Source organism: Lissotriton helveticus, chromosome 3_1, assembly GCF_964261635.1.
Source record: "Lissotriton helveticus chromosome 3_1, aLisHel1.1, whole genome shotgun sequence".
Classification (NCBI taxonomy): Eukaryota; Metazoa; Chordata; class Amphibia; order Caudata; family Salamandridae; genus Lissotriton; species Lissotriton helveticus.
Window position 1 is genome coordinate 656,354,888 of NC_136061.1, and position 20,270 is coordinate 656,375,157.

At 42.3% G+C, this 20,270-nt stretch overlaps 1 protein-coding gene across 3 annotated transcripts in view; it reads left to right on the plus strand.

Annotated features, from left to right (window-relative positions):
• Window positions 1-20,270, plus strand: part of EIF3I (eukaryotic translation initiation factor 3 subunit I) — a 98,122-nt gene that overhangs the window by 7,113 nt on the left and 70,739 nt on the right. For 2 of the 3 annotated variants that reach the window (XM_078680696.1, XM_078680699.1), the window contains exons 2-10: window positions 9,462-9,554; window positions 10,276-10,363; window positions 13,298-13,363; window positions 14,313-14,462; window positions 16,505-16,632; window positions 17,137-17,247; window positions 17,950-18,039; window positions 19,421-19,494; window positions 19,621-19,713. In XM_078680696.1, the coding sequence (XP_078536822.1) occupies window positions 9,462-9,554; window positions 10,276-10,363; window positions 13,298-13,363; window positions 14,313-14,462; window positions 16,505-16,632; window positions 17,137-17,247; window positions 17,950-18,039; window positions 19,421-19,494; window positions 19,621-19,713 (893 nt within the window). Of the gene's footprint in view, window positions 1-7,752; window positions 7,771-9,461; window positions 9,555-10,275; window positions 10,364-13,297; window positions 13,364-14,312; window positions 14,463-16,504; window positions 16,633-17,136; window positions 17,248-17,949; window positions 18,040-19,420; window positions 19,495-19,620; window positions 19,714-20,270 lie in introns of those variants that run through there. The other variant, XM_078680697.1, reaches the window with a different exon arrangement.

The following is a 20,270-nucleotide window of genomic DNA, read 5'->3' on the forward strand; positions in this document are numbered from 1 at the left end:
ACTCACTGTATAATTCGGCTCCTTTTTCCTCAGTTTCCTTTTTAGATTTTTTCCTTCAGCTAGTCGCTCTTAATACATGCGCTTGAATTGGTTTGTTATTCCTTGCCTTCTTCCTTTGTTTTTCAACGGAGTTGATTTCCTTTTATTGACTGCTTTTTTTTTTCCTCTTCGTGGGTTCGTACGTGTTGGCACCTCGTCGCCAGTATTGTTAAGTATACTCGACACTTATGAGTTCTCAACTTCTTTATTCATAAACCAACACGCAATGCTCCTACAACGTGGAGCGAAGCTGCAGTCAGCTCGGCGATCAGCTGGTAACTGTCACATCTGACAGTTATCAGCTGGTGACCTCACTGCTGGAACGGTGTCCTCGCAGGGACACTGGCGAGCACACCGGGTATGGTGTCCTATGAGGGACACACGTATGATAATCACAACACACTAAATTAAAAAATATTTAAGGCAAATTTTTGGTTATGCTAGTTCAAATAGATAATCTGAGGTAAACCAGAATCACAGTCCCTTTAATTCTCAAAATTGCTCAATGAAAATCGAGGAAATGGAGTCATAGTTTAGTCCTAAAATAGGGTATTCTTCATGGTCTCCGGGATGACTGAATTACACACTGGTATGGTACCTGGATAAATGTTGGGATTTTGGTGCACGGTAGTTTATCATAGAGTATCTGAAATGTTGGTTTGAAGTACAGGAACATATTTTTTGATATTACGTAGTATACAGTTTGCCGTTAGGTAGCACTGTTGTTTTAGTATTACTTACTGTGCCAGAATATTTGACTTTCAGCCAAGGGAAGCGAGTGCACAAAAACATCAAGGTATTTCTATTATTGATGATACTGATTCCCAAAGTAACCAAATTAGTGCATTATTAATAAATAAGCTGTTAATAATAAAGTCCTAAGAAATAAATCTTGTAACGTTCTGTGTTAACGCAAAATGAAAATCATCCTTTAGCCTGCTTGTCCTATGTGCTGGAAGTGGTGAAATAATACCAGTTGCTTAGGAGTTTGGTTCGACCAACGGATGCTGTGATTCATTATGGCTAACACATTTACCAGTATTATGAGCTCAGAACATTATGTCAGACTCATTCTACTGTTCAGCCATTATTGCTTACTAGTCTGCATTGCCCAAAAATACTGTGCTATAAGTGGAGATTAATAATGACGTGCTGTTAACAAATAAATCATAGGTGATATGGAAAGAATTGAAAGCAGTGTTTGAAAACATTATGTGTGAAATTCTATCAGACAGCAGCGAAGTAGAAGCATGACATTTTTTTGAGACATCCTTCAGCTGAGTTTTCTGGTTATGTCCATGGAGACAGGTTAATCTTGACAGTTCTATTCGGGAGATCTTAAACCTTTCCTTAATTCACTGGATATTGTTAACCATGAAAAAGGCACAGTTTTAATCCTGAACGGAGACAGTCATGGAGATAACTTTGAACAAGGACCACATCAAATGGCAGTTATCGACTTAAAACTTCACTTGGGATGGACTTAGACACTGACCTCAACTCAATTTGTAAAAAAAATAAAGTATACTGGATCAGGCATGAGTTGAAAGCCTCCTATGAAAAACGTTTGGCATACACGGTGATCAGTCCAAAAAAACTTGAGAAGAAATACATTACACATATGTAATTTTAAAACTAGCATTTCAATTAGTTTAACACTGGGGGAAATCAGACATAAACATGTAGTGGTGATTACTCCTAAATGAGGAACAGAATAAAAAAGTCAAGATTCAAATATTTAACAATTTAGTGTCAAAAATATTTGCGCAGTACTAACAAACGTTTCCGATGCAAGATCACAAATTAAGCTCCGGAGATCTAAAAGCACTGCAATAGATATATATAATGGATTTGTTGAAATTAAGTATTTTGGAGAATTTTTGCTTTGTAGATGAAGGATAGGAGGGATCGTATTGGTGAAAGGGAAAACAAATCTTGCTCAGAGACTCGCTAGAAGGCACCAATTTTCTTACCACTATTGGTCAGTGTTACATTGGAATATGGATTCAACTTACTCTTTACCTAAAGGCATATTTGGATCTAACCAGAAGGAGATAAAAAGGTCTACAAAATCATCTAATCTACGGATTGTTTTTTTTACCATGCCATGGAAATCATCTTTAGAAGAAGGCCAAATTGGTGATAAGCAGTGGGGCAGAAAACTTTCTTTTGTTTTCACTATTCTTATACTGAAGAAAGATTGGATTTCATAATGGCCTCCATTACCTAGACCAGGGCAGCTGTTTGCTCTTCACTTTCACGGGGTAGAAGGTGAAAACTTTTTTAAGATGATGACATGGGAATGGTGCACAAAACCTTCTTTTGTTTTCACTATTTTTATACTGAAGAAAGATTGGATTTCATAATGGCCTCCATTACCTAGACCAGGGCAGCTGTTTGCTCTTCACTTTTACGGGGTAGAAGGTGAAAACTTTTTTAAGATGATGACATGGGAATGGTGCACAATCTTAAGAACTCATCATAGTCTTGAAGCCAATTGTGCTCTCCAAGTAACAGGAAATAATGATCTTTGGTCATGACAGCATGAAATCCTTAGTTGGAGGTCAGGAGTTGAGAAGATGCCCACTGACTTTCTCCTGACTATTGCCAGTTGGAATGTTGCTGCTCTTAACTCTTACTAGACTTACAGAGGCAGTACTCTGGTTTTCAAAGGGCAATGAAAAAATATTTCAAAGCTATTAATCCTACAACATAAAAAATATATATATATATATTCAGCTGTATTTTGGCTAATTTCTGGTCCCATCCAGGGGAATCCACAAACCCTGGGTAGCTTTAGAATCCCCATGATGTTGGAAAAAAAGGACGCAAATTTGGCGTGGATATCTTATGTGGTCAAAAAGTTACAGGGGCCTAAGCGCAAACTACCCCAAATAGCCAAACAAGCATTTACAATGCAACGGTTTCGCCTTTGCAAAAGTTAGAGCTATTGGCATTGTAAATGACAACATTTGTATTTATGTGTTGGTTTTGAAAACAGATAAATAAATGGCATTGTCATTTACAATGCCAATAGCTTAATCTCTCGCAAATGCAACACACACACCCACAGAGAGGCCCCCACACAGAGCCCCCCACACACACCCACAGAGCCCCCCCCACACAGAGTCCCCCCACACACTGCGAGCCCCCCCACACAGAGCCCCCCCCACACACTGCGAGCCCACACACCCACACAGAGCCTCCCCCCCCCACACACTGCGAGATATGTGACTAGAGGCCTCGAGGCAGACAGGTTTTCTCAGGCTCCGATTTAAAACACCCCGTCCTATCTTGCAGATGGACGGGGGAGGGGTGCATTTTCTAATTTCTACTCTATTTCAATAATCCTACAGTTTGGTAGCTGCAGAAGAGGCTATAACTATTTCACTCACTCCCATGAGTGATACTGCAGGTCTCTAACTCTTTATTTTAGACATCACTATTTTATTTTTTCACAGAAGCAAAGTTTATTGCAATCCTTGTGGGAGATCTAGTATTTCTTTAAACTTTTGCTACAAGCACTCTCTGTACTGCACTTGTCCTATGTTCAGAAAGGTGCTGTGTCATGTTTGACTCTTATGTTTTCTTTTGGTTCATTGTTACATAGAATAAAGTCTTCCTGCATCCGTCTGGGTCTCTTTGGGTCCAGTTGACTCCCTTTCTTTCTTGTAAAAGCCATAGTACCTCCCAGTTTCCGCCAGGATTCTTCAACTGGCAGTTCTCCTAGTTGCACGAGTTTGTGCGGCACAAGTTGTATAGCTGCATGTCATCTGATGCCATTTTGCAGGCCTGTACTTAACGGTGCGCAAATCTTTCAGCGCATCTGCGTAGGTGTTTGGTGCACGCGCCGATTAAATGTGAACCTTATTTGAGGTGCAGGCGCCGGCAGAACCTCAAAATGTACATATATTCTACTTCACCCCGTTAAAGGGACAGTGACTTTGTCTGACATTCCGAGACCACTAGCCACCAGGAGCCTGCATAAAATATCAAGAACACTCCTCGCGCAGGTTAACGTGTAGGTGGGGCGTCTTCTTCGGAAAGGACTCCTAAAAGCTGTGTTAATATAAGCTTGTGTTCTTGTGCAATGTAACTGGTGCTAATGTAAAGCGTTCCTATACCTTCCGGTCGAGTTTGCGCTCTATAGAACTGCAAAAAGAAGCTGCTTAGCTGGGCCATTAGCGAGATTAAAGACTGCTTGTGGCATGTGCATGCACAATCGGCAGCCAATCTCTTTCTTATCTGAGCATGAACACTAAAGGAATATCTCTTTATAAAACGTAGTTCCCGCAGCACGTCATTAAACAGCACACAGAACAAACCGTGTCACCGGTGGGCTTTCAGATATCACTCGGAGACATTTTTAAGTTCAGGCGCATGGGATTCGCAACAATTAGAACGAATCACATTATTAGTTTCTCCTTTCTTTGTGTGATGATATATTTTATAGATTGGGTGCGACTGTTTGGCACCCACGAAATCATCTCAGTGTTTTAGTTAAGGACATGAATACAGTCCCCGACATGGACCTGTCTCAAAGTGCGTTTTTAAATACTTTCAGGTCCGAGACCAGGAGGGACCCGGCCCACTTAAAGCATTGGCATGTTCTTGACCCTGTTTGTAGAAACGCCGAACCGCCATTAATACACTCAAACATTTTCAAAATAGGTTTTTATTGTTTAGGCCGAGGAGTAGGGGGACCGTGAGAGGAAGTTAGACCAAGGAACAGCGCAAAAAATGTTTCTGACATCACCCAGGAAAAATTGATGCAGACATTTCCAGAACAGGCGCATAACAGATATGAGAAATGTAAAGACATAAAAATGCAAAACCGCAATAATCGTGACGTTCCTTTTACTGCACCGAGTCCAGTTTACTCCTGCAGCTGTTGGCTCTGCCTTCTACGTCACCCCTGCAAGAAAATGTTCAAATCGGCCTAAAGAGGACACAAGCCAAGAAGCTGTTCCCGGCCCGCTCTCTGGAGGGGTCCGTGCCCTGCACCGGACATGAGGCAGAGATTAAGGACGATCGCTGGGCGGAGCCAAAGGTGGACCTGAGCGATGCCGCACCGGAAGTCAGGACGCAGGGGGCCTCCCACTAACCCCACACCAGGAATGACACGCCCGGAATGAAGGGCACACCCCAGTCATGTAACACCTCCTTCCCCCGCCTCTAGGCGCATCCCTGGCCCCACTGCTCCTCGGTCCTCCCAGTCCCGCTGGCTGACCCCTTCCTCCGGAACGAGGCCCGGTTTAGCGTCTTCATCTTGAATACCCAAACGTATAGAAGCTGCTGCCTCCTGATATGTATGTAGCCTATGAAGGAAATGTGGCTTAGACGATAGTTGCTAAGTTAGGCCGGGTCATTGAAACTTTGCACTGATGTAAACACCTTTAAAAATGCACCTTTTTGTTGCTTCTGTAATTTGGAACGGAGCAGAAACATTTCGCCTGGCTATATTGCAAAAAAAGATTTCCACACCAACGGAAAACAAGAAGCACGGGCACACGGACGGGGGGGGGCGGGAACGAGCACACGGACAGCGGGAGGGGGCGGGAACGGGCACATGGACAGCGGTAGGGGGGGGGGGGCGAAAATGGATAAAAAAATATTTAAAAATGCCGCTTACCTGCAAGGAAAGAAATCGCGCAGCCCACCGCATCCTGGCAACTTCAATCTCGCAGCCCCCTCCTGCAAAGGACACTTTGAAACTGACCAAAACAGGACGAGAAAAAAAAAAAAGATCCGCCCACTGCCGCATGACGTGAGCAGAAAGCCTAAAATTCTCAGGAACGCCCCCGAATCTGCTCCGCAATTGACGGACAGATCTCTGTTCCAATGGCTAGCCTCCATTTATGGAGCTAGCCAATGGAACAGAGGGCGGATTCCCAAGCCACATACTGTAGACATAAGATTTCGGCTGTGCCGAAAAGCTGCGCATTGCGCAGCTTTCGGCCAGTCGAAACCTAAAAACGGCCTAGCATCGAAAGGGTTAATAAAAGAAATGTGTGCAGCAGCTTCATTTGCCACACTTAATCTTTCTTGATAGCCGCTGCTCCCTCTGTTTACTTTGGGCACCGTGTCATGTTTTGTTTACTTTGGGCGCCATATTAATAAAAATCTTGATGCTGTTTACTTCAATGCTATTCCTGGGCAGTACGTGAATCGTGCATGTAGATGCTTAGCCAGATTTGTTCTGTACCTTTCACAGAGTAACAACTGTTGAGATGCAGCGCATAGTAGCTGCATTAGAGGATGCATGTAAGCTATGCGAGAGTCTGAATTTGTTATACAGCTTACGTGCGTACAGTCCTATTTGTCTAAATTTGCCATCTGCAACCAATTCTGACTTGTTAGATATTGGGTCCTGATAGTAGAGAAACAGTTTCAGAGGCGGTTTGCAAGGGTGTTCTTGAAGTAGGACTGCACGTCATGCAGATTTAGAACCTTTCTCTGGGAACTCTATAATTGCCAAACAAAAACCATGCGACTAAGTGTATCCTTTTTTTCTGTCACTGGCGCTGTCATGAAAGCTCCATAGCTGATACGTCTTTCCAAAGACAGTTTTGACAATCCTTGATTGGGGTGTATGTGAAGAGCTGTGTGAGAGGTAGTTGGGACGGTTGCATTTATTTTTATTTTATTTTACAGAGTTTTTTATAGCGCAAACTTGACCCGAATCGGGTATCGGTTCGCTTTAAATAGCACCAGGTGCGTTACATGTGGACACATTCCTTTTGTTTTTTTTGTTAGACACGGGGAGATTAAGTGATTTGCCCTGATTCACAGGATGTTCAGCGTTGTTGCCGAGACTCAAACCCAGTTCCCCAGATTCGAGGACTACCGCCCTAGCCGTTAGGCTAACTCCTCTCCCTTTGTGGAATATATGAACACAGGGGGAGCTTGTTTCTTTAAATATCTAAATTCATATCTGTATTCGTAATTTTGGTACCAACACAAGATCACCGTGCTCGTTATATTTGTAGAAAGCACAAAGCTGGCTGCTGTGAGCAGTGTAATTGAAACAGTATTTCTGCTTCCTGCCACTCATTTGTATAATCGGCCGCAGTTGGCCACAGCATAATCACACTACAAAATAAAACAAGCATTTGCAATGCAATAGATCAATAGATGTTGGCATTAGTTTAGAAACACAGGGCATTCGCGCAAACATCAATCAAAATGTAAGAAGTAGCAGAGGTGAGCACCGCACTTTACCACACAGATTGGCCTCCCTCCTTTATTATTTGTGAATGACACCGCTTTCACCTTGTGCACCTTTGTTTGTGCAGGGCGCTGCTTTTACTTTCCAGTGCGTCTTAATTGTTTGTGAACGGGGCTGCTTTCACTTTGTGAGCTCTGCCGCTTTCACTTTAAGAGCGTATTACTTGTTATCCTGTTATCGATGTGCTGCATGGCCAAAAAAGTACAAGGTCCCAAAGGCGAGACCCATTGGCTATGCTAATGCTTGTTAATATATTTTCTTTTTTACTTTTAAATACTTTATTTTTTTAACTGTGTTGCAGTTTGGTTACATTCTCATACAGCAACTCCAAAGTTTTTTCAGAGGACGGCTATGCTGTTTACGCTGTGTTAACTCAGAATACATTGAAACCTGCTTAAATTGATGGGATCTTCGGCTTATGGAGAGTGGGATCAGAGGTGCAGCTCTTATGCAGAATGATGTCTTTCTGATATGACCAGTCGGTGGATTTCCATAAAGACATGGTAAACATAAGTAACCCAAATGAGCACACTGAAAGAGATTTCATGTGCAAAATTTGCATCTTTTTGCTGCTACATTACTGCTCAATCTGGTTAACATGAAGACTGCAACACTGTGGTACTGAAAAATGAGTCTGGGTGCCCCAGAATTCCTGAGCGAATCCTCTGCATATTTTCAATCATGCTCTGTGCCCCTTATGCACCACAATCCTCACCCATCTCTAAATCCAGTGTTTGTAAAGCGCAAACTACTCGCCCCTAAGGGTCTCAAGGCACTGGGGGCTGTCATGGAGATTAAGTGAACTATTGCCGGTAGAGGGGCCTGCCGGCGTTGAAGAGTCCGGGGGGTGAGACTACTCCGACCCGGACAGCCGTGCCGGAAGAAGCTTAATCCGGCGCTCCCTCCGGGACTTCGGTTTGCGGTGTTGGCAGGCGTCGCAGTCCGTGGAGTTGTGGTGCTCGCCCAGACACCACATACAGATAAGATGTGGGACCGTCGTGGACATTTGCCCTGAACAGGAAGTACAAGTTTTAAAGCCGAAGGCATCGCGCACTGTTCCAGGCGCAAAGCGTTGAGAAAGGGCCTGAAAACAGGCCACAGGAACCGCTTACTCCAGATCCACGATGCACGCGGAAAAGATGGAAACTGACATAAGTTCCCCGGGAGGGACTTATATGACCTCGCTGACGTGGACGACATCAGGGCGGAGTCGTATGGCAACGTCCCCCGGCACGCAGAGGTGCTGCTGCAAAAAAAAAAAATCCGGATCCAGTCGGCCTGGGGATATTCGAAGTTAAAGAATCTGCGGCTAGACAACGTCTCTACCAGATACATCGTTACCGAAGGTAAGTAACTCATTCAACCATGCTCTGTGCCCCTTATGCACCACAACCTTCCCCCATCTCTAAATCCAGTGTTTGTAAAGCACAAGCTACTCAACCCTAATGGTCTCAAGCCACCGGGGGCTGTCAGGGAGATTAAGTGAGCTATTGCCGCGTCACATGGCGCTGAGCTGAGCTACCGCCAGCACCGTGGATCTAACCGTGAGCCTTGTACTCGCGGTTGACCATTTTTGTGGGGGGGAAGAGCCGCAGCAAAGAGCAAAAAGATCGTATGGTTGTTGCGTTTTGATCTGTACTTGTGGGCAGCTAAAAATATTGATTTCTTGTCAATCTACCTTATTTATTTTTTATAGAGTTTTATAAAGCGCGAACTTGACTTGAATCGGGTATCGGAGCACTTTACATAACACTAGTTGCATTACATGAGGACACAATAATTTTTTGTGAGGCACGGGGAGATTAAGTGATTTGCCCAGAATCACAGGATATTCAGCGTCATTGCCGAGACTCGAACCCAGTTCCAAAGATTCGAGGTCGTCCGCCCTAGCCATTAGGCCAACTCCTCTCCACCTTAATCTTCCCTTACACACACAATTGTTCGGTGACCCCTAAAGATGTTGGTTAGTAATGCATGGCCACTGAAGCTCTGCGTAGAAAACAAGAAACATGTAAGCTTGCTCTAGTGTGTACACAGCAAAGAACAGTTGATATTGCACCTGAAAATGTAAGAAAGTGATGTTTTTAAAAATGAATGCAACCTGGTTATAGCTGCCTTTTCAAGAGCTGTCTTTAGCGTGGACATGTAGTAAAGCTACTGTTGTCATTATTTTATTCTATCTTTTTTTATTTAGAAACCCATCCTACTGCAAGGCCACGAGAGGTCGATCACCCAGATCAAATACAACCGAGAAGGCGACCTCCTCTTCACTGTTGCAAAAGATCCGGTGCGTTTTCTTTTATGTATTTCTTGTGTGTTTATATCGTTGTTAGAGCCTAAAAAAAGTCATTCCTTGTCCCTTGTTTGAGTCTTACTTCTAGTGGGATGTTTGTTATGCATCCTACATTCACACACAATTTTCCACTGGTACTTAACTCTATTAATATTAATATTTGATTGCTTTCCATTTCAAGTGTTTGCATTCCCTGCTATAGTGATTATTTATAGTAGAGTGGTCACTGGTACATTTATGGGACAGCGCTTCTTTGGGGAGAACTGATTAGAATATGTGTCTCACATAAAAAGGTGCATGTAGCTAAATCAATCAACATACAGTGTGATGTTTTGCGGTCCGCTACTTACACTGCCTATGATAAGTGTGCAATACATTTCCAACAGTTACTTAACAGGAGAGTATCTGCCACTCTTTATCAATGGCGGAAGCTTATCAATCCGGTTCATGTGTTTGTAACAGCTATTTGAATGTTGTTTCTGATGACACTGAGCGAATATTCGGGGCAGTTCATGAAATGATTTTGGCACAAAGTCTCATCTAACTTAATTTTTTTCCACGTAGGGGACAATGAATTTTGGAGTTGGTCCGATAAGTAAGCAGTCAAGGACCTGCCTCCATCACCCTTGTTTCAGCCCTTTTTTAAACACAATGTTATCACCGAGTTTGCAGAGGTCAATGGTTTTTACTGTTACCCTGTGTTTTCCTTCTGCAGATAGTGAATGTCTGGTATTCTGTGAATGGAGAGCGACTTGGCACCTACAATGGGCATACTGGAGCAGTCTGGTGTGTGGACTGTGACTGTATCCTTTTTTACAAGGAACTTGAACTTTCAACCTTCCTTTAGTCAGTCCTTTACCCCATTCTGTCGTACATTATGTGACGTTTATTTCCTATACACAGTGAATAGCTTCTACATGTTTTTATATAGTATGCGTTTACTTTTTGAGTCTAACCACATCTGCTCCTTCTGACATCCCACCTCTGCCCCCACCCCCATCTGCCTCAGGTCGCTTTTCTATCATTTGTATTTATATGTAATGGTGGAGAAAATCTCCCTGGCTAAACCAAGATTAGTGAACACAAAGCTGGTTGCAGATTCATTTTAAAGTAACTATCCAGTGGTGGGCAGTGCCTGCCACAATCTTGAGCTAATGGTGATATCTCTCTCACAGTTAGTGTATAATGGTGAATGGTTGCTCTCTCAAAAACGGCATGATGAGTGTGATTACTGGCATAAGAACTATATGATGTGTTGTGATTTTTGGTACTAGCACTTTACAATGGGTAATGATTTCTGACTCCATTTATATAATATCAGAATGATTTGTGTTGTAAAACATATAATGGGCTCTGACTACTACCACCACTACTTGGTATTGGCACTGTTATGATGCTATCTTTTGAGGTTTGCAAAAATAACAATTGATGAACAGAATGCAGAACAGTGTCATACATTCACCCCAGTACAGAGATCTGGGCCTAAATCCATTGTTTTTTTACTCGCCATGCCAGTTTGAACCCACCCATATGCAAATCAGTCTTGACCCTTCGCCCAATGGGAACAGTGCAGCCTGAACTGCCAGGCCCGGTCCTCCCTGGACTGCAAACAAGCATCCTAGGACCAGTTTCGGGCTTTCAGCCCTCATCAGCCAGGATAGCTTGACTTCAGTGGCATGGAGCGCACAGGAACAATGGATTTAACCCAGATCTCTTGATTGGGGGAGAATGTCTGAATCATTCAGCATTCTCCATCATTTGTTGCAGTTACACTTTTCGCCCAAAGTGGGATGGGTATGCCAGACGTGGGTCCCTTGCTCACTGTGCCACTGGATTCAAGCTAGCCTGACTGATTAAGGGTGACATACCCTGAAACTGATCCCAGGATGCTTGTTTCCGGTCCAGGGAGGACCTGACTTGTCAGTTCGGTCTGGACTGTTCCCATGAGGCACAGGGTCAAGACTAATTTGCATATGGCTGGGTCCAAACTGGGATGGCGTAGTGGGCAAAAGAACAATGAATTTAACCCAGATCTCTTGACTGTGGGAGAATGTCTGAATCATTCAGCATTCCGTCCATGATCTGTTGCAGTTACATCTTTTGAGGTCTTCGTTTCTGTTGGGGACCAATGTCCACTGTTGACATTCCAAGTAGTATGTTTTTTTGTAGTGCATGTATATCCTGACCATGTTACTGCCTGATAATGGATATGCACTTTTGTCTGTGCATCAGTGAAAATGGAATAGAAAGGTTTCTTTTTTTATATATAAACATGTCTGTAACATCTGTGTTTATGGAACTTAATCCCCGTGCTAGCAAATGTTTTTTTTTTACCTATGTACTGCTTTCAGAGGTATAACCACTCATAGTGAGCAATACTAAACTGCTGGGCGAGAGGACAACAGACGAACAAGTGCTTTAAGTTTGAGTAGGCCTCAAAAAATCATAAAAATTTTACCAGACCTGTAGATTTAGTGTATTTAGTAATCTTCTCAACCTAACTTTAATGCTCTTGACACTTAAACTGGTCTCAAAATATATGATTCTGGGCAGCCTTTTTCTTCTTCTTCACATAAAAGAGCACCCAAATATGAGAGTTCAGCATATCTCCTGTACAAAAAACTAATTGATCTAACGGACTGAACGTTTGCTCCATATATAATATGAATCGAGCCCACATATAAGGTACTCATGACACCTAGCTTGCCTCTTAGTTTACTAACAGCATTGTCATCGGGGGGAGGGCAGGAATGTTTCTCAGTTCATGTTTAAAAACTCACTTTTAACAAATATTTTACTAAATCGTGAAGTGGTAGCACACTATGATTTGCAATCTGCACAGTTTCCATTGGCAACAAAATTTCTCATTGACGTGCAATTTTACTGAGAACTCCATAGCTTTCAAACGATGTTCTGTGGAGATCGGGTATCTGCATTTATCGTTTGCACAACACCAAGTAAAGTATTTTGATCGTAATAAAATCTTTGTTTCCATCATACCCCTGAATTACAAAAAAAGTTATTTACTAAATGGTGATCTATTTTGAAAAAAGTGTTCTGTTAATTTACAAGCTATTCAAATGTTGTGTGTTAAAAAATACTGACATCCTACAAACTTTCTTTTCACAATGATTGTCAGACTTTCACTTTGCAAAATGCCCTAACTTTGCAGTCAGAGAAGGAAAAGTAAACACCAGTCTCCATGATAAAAGAAGCAGCAATTTGTAAAAATACAAAAGCTGACATTTGACCTCTGTCTTTGAGCGCACGGAAAACGTGGCAAGATAAAAACAAGATTTAAAGGCATCTTTGTTGCTCCTTCGCTTTCTTTCTTTGACTAGAACACCTGTTCCTTGCCAGCTCCAGTTCACTCGCCGTAACGGTACAGTAGTATAAAAATAGCTTACCCTGATAAAATCAGACTCGGCAGTGCGAGTAGATTTTTCGAGGCTTGTTGAGGCACATCATTTTTTAATTGGGTGCTTTCATGCTCACCTCACCCTATGTATTTTAACTAGTGGTTACTCCTCCATATCTCAAGATGTGGCTTTAACTGAAAACACACCGGAATACCTCTGCTGATTCTCTCCCGAAGAACTTTAATTGTCCACTTATGGTATTTTTCTTCATTTGGTTTCAACCATGCTGATATACGTTATACTGTACCTTGCATATCATAGAGGTCTTCAGAAATGGGGCCTTCATAATAAATTCACCATCCTTGACTGTAGTTCTAGGGGACACCAGGCATGTCCTCACTGGCTCCGCTGATAACTCCTGCAGACTCTTCGACTGTGAAACAGGTAAGCAATCAACACATTTTTCTGTGGTTCATCAGTTCTACAGTTTGAGGTGTTATTATGTAGAGTTGATCTTCCTTATTTCTGCACCTGGGCTCCCTTTGAGCAGTGAGTGGCGATGGGTCTTGGATCGTCTATTGTAGTGTTGTAGTCTCCTCTTACCCAGCTAATAATGATGGATCAATAAAAAGTCTCCTCTTGTACAGCTAGTGATGTTGTTTCAAAGTGGGTCTCTTTGTGTTACAGTTGCGGTTCCCCTGCATATCTTGTGGTAATTTAGGACTTGTTTCCCTTTGCATCATGGTCGACCAGTCAGAGTTGGTTACTCCCTACATCGTTTTTGCTCGTTCAGAGATATGCTGTCTTTGTGCTATAGATATTGTCTCCATGCACAGTGTGTGTAGCAATAGGTTAAAGGTTACTAGAGCTAGTCTTGTATTGCACATGCTTTCTCTGTCGTGACTGGAAATGGTCTCTTCTTACACAGAGGTGACATCTGGTAACAGATGGTCTTTTTGTTATGACTCATCCTTTTTGTGCTCTAACTGATAACACCTTTCTCAGCTGAATGTGTGTGGTAGGAGCTGGCTTTTTCTGAGGCAGAGGATTTTAAACCAGGCTTGGTGCCACCCCTTGTGCTGTGACCTCTCTCCCTGCACAGTGGGTCATAAGTCCTCTTTCATGGTGTTGCAGATGGCCTGTCCCTTCATAGCTTAGGATTTTGTGTCAGTTACGCTCTGGGTAATGAGACATTGCTTAACTCATGCACACCAAACAGCTGTAGGTGTTAGGACTGTCACAGACATGCAGCATTAAAAACTGGAAAAAGAGATTCGTAACAAAAAAAGTGTGTTTTTAGAACTCTACATAAACTTCCATGGGTGTGTTTTAGGGCTATTTTTCTTGCACAGCTCATGGAGCTTAGACTTAACTATACTGTTTTTGTTTTCAGGGAAGCAGCTGGCACTGGTAAATACCAATTCTGCAGTTCGAACCTGTGGCTTCGACTTTGGGGGAAACATCATAATGTTCTCCACAGATAAGCAGATGGGCTACCAGTGCTTTATCAACTTCTTTGACCTGCGGGATCCCAGTCAAATAGGTAAGTAGAGCTGCTGGCAGGCTTGGGCCACGAAGGCGTTATGCATAAGGCCCTTTGCATGGTGCCATGACGGAGACAGAGGCTAGGTCAAGCCATTGGTTATCCTGCTTTTGGCATGTCCAGCTATTCTTTTAAAATATTTTAGCCATGCACTTGTCCAGCATTTGTTTCTGTATAAATTCAGATGTTGCACACGTTTAGCAGGTACAATTCTTAAAGATTCAGCCCATGTATGTATGTAGCCTGGGCATTCTTCGTCTTCATTGCCTACTCACTTCTGTTTATTCCTGCTTAAAGGATGTTGCCTTTGTGCGTTTGGCAGGTGTTTCATGATTCATCCCTTGCATCTTCAGGAAGTCTGTGCCAGCTTTTGTGGAAAATAGTGATTCCCTGTTCAGATTTGTACTTTATTTTATCAGTTGTTTCCCTTTGTGTGCAAGAGTTTGAGTGACTGGTATTGCCCAGTGGCTGTGTGCTCTAAGTGTCCTTCCATGGGAGTCGGGGGAAGGGTGACGTTGGAGGTTGCATCTTTGGACCATATGTAAAAAGAATTAGGGATTGCGATTCTTTGTCGAATCACAATTCCTAATGTACAAAAACGTAAAATTGTAAATAGCCATTCCTAATGGGTGCAGTAGACCTCCCTCATGCACATTAATGATGTAAGTCACAATTTGTGACCCATTAGGAATTACAGCCATCACAGGGATGGATCACCATACCAAGTCTGTGATTGCCTGTTTTCCTTAAAGAAAAATGGGAAGTGTTTAAAATAAGAACATGAAACGTTTAGGTTTTATTTTTTGAGAGCAGGCAGTGGTCTTTTGAACCACTGCCTGCTTTGATTTTTTTTTCTTCTCATTATTCACAAAGCGGAAAGGCTCACGTGGCTACCCCTTCTAATTTTTGAGTGATTACCACCACTCTTGAAGTGTCAGTAAAAAATGAATGTTTTGCAACCGTAATTTGTTTGCAAACCATACAAACCACTGTGATTTGTATTAAGAAGAGACTCCCTAAACACAGCTCTTCCAAATCTCTAAAAACAAATAGCGATTCGGTAACATGTTACTGAATTGCAATTTATGCTCTAGACATATGTGAAAGCTTTTTTTGTAGTTGGTAATGGCCTGATAGTGTGAATCTGGCCGTTACCGACCGCAAAATTACTTTTGTACATAGGGCCTTTTATCTCCAAAATGTTCAGACCAAGTGACAGTGCTTATAAAACCAAGGCAGTGTCTTCTAGATTTTCTGGGCTGAGATTGTAGCAAGGTGTGAAACTTGGGTAATGCTGAGTGTTAATGAACAATTTACTGTTGGATTGGTTGATTTGTCTTTGGTCACATGGTGATCTTTCAAGAATTTTGTGCCCTCCCTCCAACCCACATACTACAAAATGCAGCTCACACATGGAGATGCTGGTGCTGTACTTGGTGGGCGCAGTGTGGCTATTCAGGTACTCGGGTCAAGTTTGTGATTGCTGCATTGTATTGCTTGGCTCTGTACTTATATTGTCAGCTCCTGATTCTCACAGATCAGATCGAATGGGCAATAGCCTCAGTCACCATCCAAGTGTTTCAAAACCTCCTTATCAGCAAGCCATTACATTTGTTTGTGCCGGAGAGGGACCATTTTCTAGTTGGGGCCACCATGGTAGTGATCACAACCAAGTGATCACTCTGTGGTCTACTACTGCTTTATAGGCCTACCGAGCTAAACTAAGTAGAAAGAAATGTGAGTACCCATAGTAAATATTTTAGGAGGCTATCCTTTCAGTCTCAGTGATTTAGGAGTTTACACTGGAGATGAGGAACTGGAGACTGTGCTGTATTTCCTAAGCCGCCTTTTCCTTTTTCAATGTTTTTTCAGTGGTTTTAGCACTGTTCCCTACCCCGAATACTCTGTTGGTTAGTTGCTTACAGCAGATATTAAGATACATTGCTTACATTAACCATATAATTCCCCACCAGCCCTCCGTCCCGGTGTGCTTTCCATTTACTCGCCAGTTTGTGCATCATTTTTAAAATTTCCATTTTTAGAGGACAACGAGCCATACATGAAGATCCCCTGCAATGATTCCAAGATCACCAGCGCTGTGTGGGGCCCTCTTGGGGAGTGTGTCATCGCTGGGCATGAGAATGGGGAACTGAACCAGTTCAGTGCTAAGGTACATGTTGCAAGAGCATTCATATAATTGGTAAACACTGGGTTAGGGAGAGGGCATAAGAAGGTGTTGAGCCTGCATGAGTTGTGGAGTGTAAGGAAATCTAAATATCTAAGTAGTAGCAGTGGCAGCTATGTACTAAAGTAAAGAAAGGCACCAGATTGGCCGACGTGAGGTCAAGCATTGTGTGTAATGCAAGATATATTTTGAGAATGGCATTTCGGACCATGGATGGAGGGTGGTTGTTAGAGTGGCATTATTCCTTCATTTGAGGGGGTAATTTAATGCCTGTTTGTGGTAGGAGTATCGTTTGTCAGTTGGCTACCTAGAGGGAGGAAATAATTGTGCTGGTTAACTGCAGTAGTCTGTGTTGGGTGGGCTCATTTGGTAGGCAAGGCAGAGCTGTTTGTGTGCGAGTGAGTGCTTGATGGAAACTGTTTGGGTTGATAAATATGGGTTGGTCGGTTGTATCAATCTAATGCCTGAATCCATCCTCCTAACCCACAGTCTGGCGAGATTGTTGGCAACATTAAGGAGCATCACAAACAGATCAATGACATCCAGACCTCCCGCGACCAGACCATGTTTGTCACAGCCTCCAAGGACAACACAGCAAAGGTAAGAGAAGCTGAGGGTGCCAGTGGTAGTTAGTTACAGTATTGTAGAGCTGTGCGGATTAAGGAGAATGGCGAGTTCCATTAGGAAGAACATTCAGGGAGAGGGTAGCAAAGGCGCCACATAGCTCCAGTTGGAGGAGACAGTGACCCAGAAGTAGGTGTAAACATTAGGAAGAGTTTTGACAGTAATGGAATAGAAATGTTAAGGTTATTGATGATGAGCTAGTGAATGTTGCAGTCTTGCGGGTTTTGAGGGTCACGTGGATGTTACTTGCTCCTAACAAGAGGTGTGTTTATACAAAGGAGCAGTAAAGAACGAGAGAAGGAACTGATGGCAGTGGTGTTAAGATATTTTTATGACAGCCAGAAGCTTAATAAAGAGAGATGTGGTTGCTTGTCACGGATTGACAGCTCAGAGCAATTAGATTACCTTTTATGTAAATAAGCATGAACTGTGGTAAGGGAAAGAGGGATGCTTTGCACTTGGTATACACACGGCTCTGTTCAACTGCCATGGGTACATTTCTTTTGTAGGGGCAGACTGATAAAAGGATTGTCAGTGCCTCTCAATTGCACTGGTTGGACACAGTATTCATGTAGATAGTGTTCAGGAGATCCCAGCTCTGTCTCGATTGTTCTGTCCTCATTAGGTCTTCCAAAACGCTTGCGTCACTTGTTTTATTTCGTATCTTCCCCTCCACAGCTTTTTGATGCCACATCTTTAGAACACTTAAAGACCTTCCGCACAGAGCGTCCAGTCAACTCGGCTGCCCTGTCGCCAATCTATGACCATGTAAGTAACCAGAGGCCTCTATCTGGGTGGTGAACGAACATATTCTTGACAGGCCTATCAAAATCATAAAAATGTTACCAGACCTGCAAGTCTAGTGACTTAAATAATCTACTCGACCTAACTGTAATGTGCTTGACCCATAAACCGGTTTCAAATTGTGATCCTAGGTAAATATTTTAATTCATTTTCATGATTATCACATATGAGAGCACCTTCAAATATGTTAGTTCAGCATGTCTGTTATTCAAAAGACTCTGATTAAATAGACTAAAGTTTTGCTCCATCTATAATACAAATCAAGATGCGTATAAGATACACATGACCCCTGACCTGCCTGTTCGTTAATTAATAACATTGTCATCGGTGGGGGCAAGAATGTTTCTCAAATCATGTTTAAAAACGATCACTTTTAATAAATATGTAACTAAAGCTTGAAGTGGTAACACACTGTCATTTGCATTCAGCACACTTTCCATTGAAATAGCCACAAACTTTCCAGGTAACATGTGGTTTTACTAATAAAACTAATATTACTGTACAAACAATGTTTGGATATCAAGTAAAATGTTCTGTTTTGTTTTGCCTACCGAGGTAGTGCTCGCAACGGCCATTGGCCGACACGAGTATGCAAGGGGTTAAATCTTTGTTTGCGTCCCACTTCTGACTTACAAAAAATATGCTTTTTTAAATTCCTGATATTTTGAATAATTTGTATTGTTTATGTTCAGGCTATTTAAATATTGTGTGTTAAAAAAATAACGGCCTTTGTTTCACAATGATTACTAGACAGTTCACCTCACAAAATACTCCAACTGTAGTAACAGAAAGAAAAATAAACCTCATTTTTCAGGATTAGATTAACCACCATTAGTAAAAAGACAAACTGACATTGGCCCTCTGTCCTTGAACGGACAGCAAATTTGTCAAGATAAAAACAAGATTAAAGGCATCTTTGTTTCTCATTCACTTTCTGAATGAACAGAACACTGGTTCCTTTCCAGCTCAAGTTCACTCGCTAGAAAACACCAGTATGTACTAAAAATAGCTCAACCTGACTAAAATCTGACACACCATAGCAAGTGGGCAAGTAGAGTTTTAGAGGCCTGCTTGATACTGGGAACCTCGCTAATGCGTCTTCCCCGGGCAGTGCTCTACTCACGTTTCTAGTGGTGGGAACTCTGAACCTAGTCATGTAGTACATCACTGGAAGATCTCTTTTTGGCAATACACTGCTTTTCCTCAGTTCTCCAGGAGCATGGACATATGAGAAATGGGAGGTACAGGGTCATTTTTGTATTGAAACACTCAGTTGAAAGTCATGATGCTATATATCAACAGTACCACACTGGTCTCCTAAACAAAGCTTTCTTATGCTTTACAGGTGATTTTAGGTGGTGGTCAAGAAGCCATGGATGTAACTACAACTTCCACCAGGATTGGGAAGTTTGAGGCAAGGTATGGTTGACGTTACAGTTAAGTTTGAAGAATCAGTGAAGGGGCATATTTTATAGAGAAATGTATTAGCGATTTAAAGTTTGTAGACATGTCCCAGTACCTTCAACAATAAGCTTTCTCCCCTAGATTTTTCCATTTGGTGTTTGAAGAGGAGTTTGGTAGAGTCAAGGGACATTTCGGGCCAATTAACAGTGCTGAATTTCACCCGGATGGAAAGAGGTAAGGGTGGCAGGAATTATTTAAGACCTTCAGATACTTATGATCCCATTTTTTAACTACTTTTCTATCAGTATTGACTCATCATCATGTAGTAGGATGTTCTCTTTTTCACTTCACTCCTGGGCTACAGATCTCTGTGCTATTTTGAAACTCTGATACACACCACTCTGATAATGTTTCCTACTTATTGTCTGTAGTCCCAGCTTACTCCAGACTTGCTACTTGAGAACAGCTCTGTCATATTACCTCCATCCTGCCCTGCCCTATGTGCTAATGTAGTACTGTGAGCTTTCTTGAATAGCTCTGTTGATGCTTCTGTAATCAGCCCTGCACCATTTCCCTTTGTTGCAGTACTGAGACTTGCACTCAAACATACCATCGATTCAAACATTCGATATACACACCTCTGTCAAAACGCTTTAATTTGCCATGCCTGAGGCTGCTTTTACACCAGACAGTTATACCAGTGCTCCTCATCCTGTCACCCAGTGTCATGAGTCATTTTGAGGACACATACGGACTTTTGTTTTTTCTTTCTGGAATTCCTGAAAAATAAA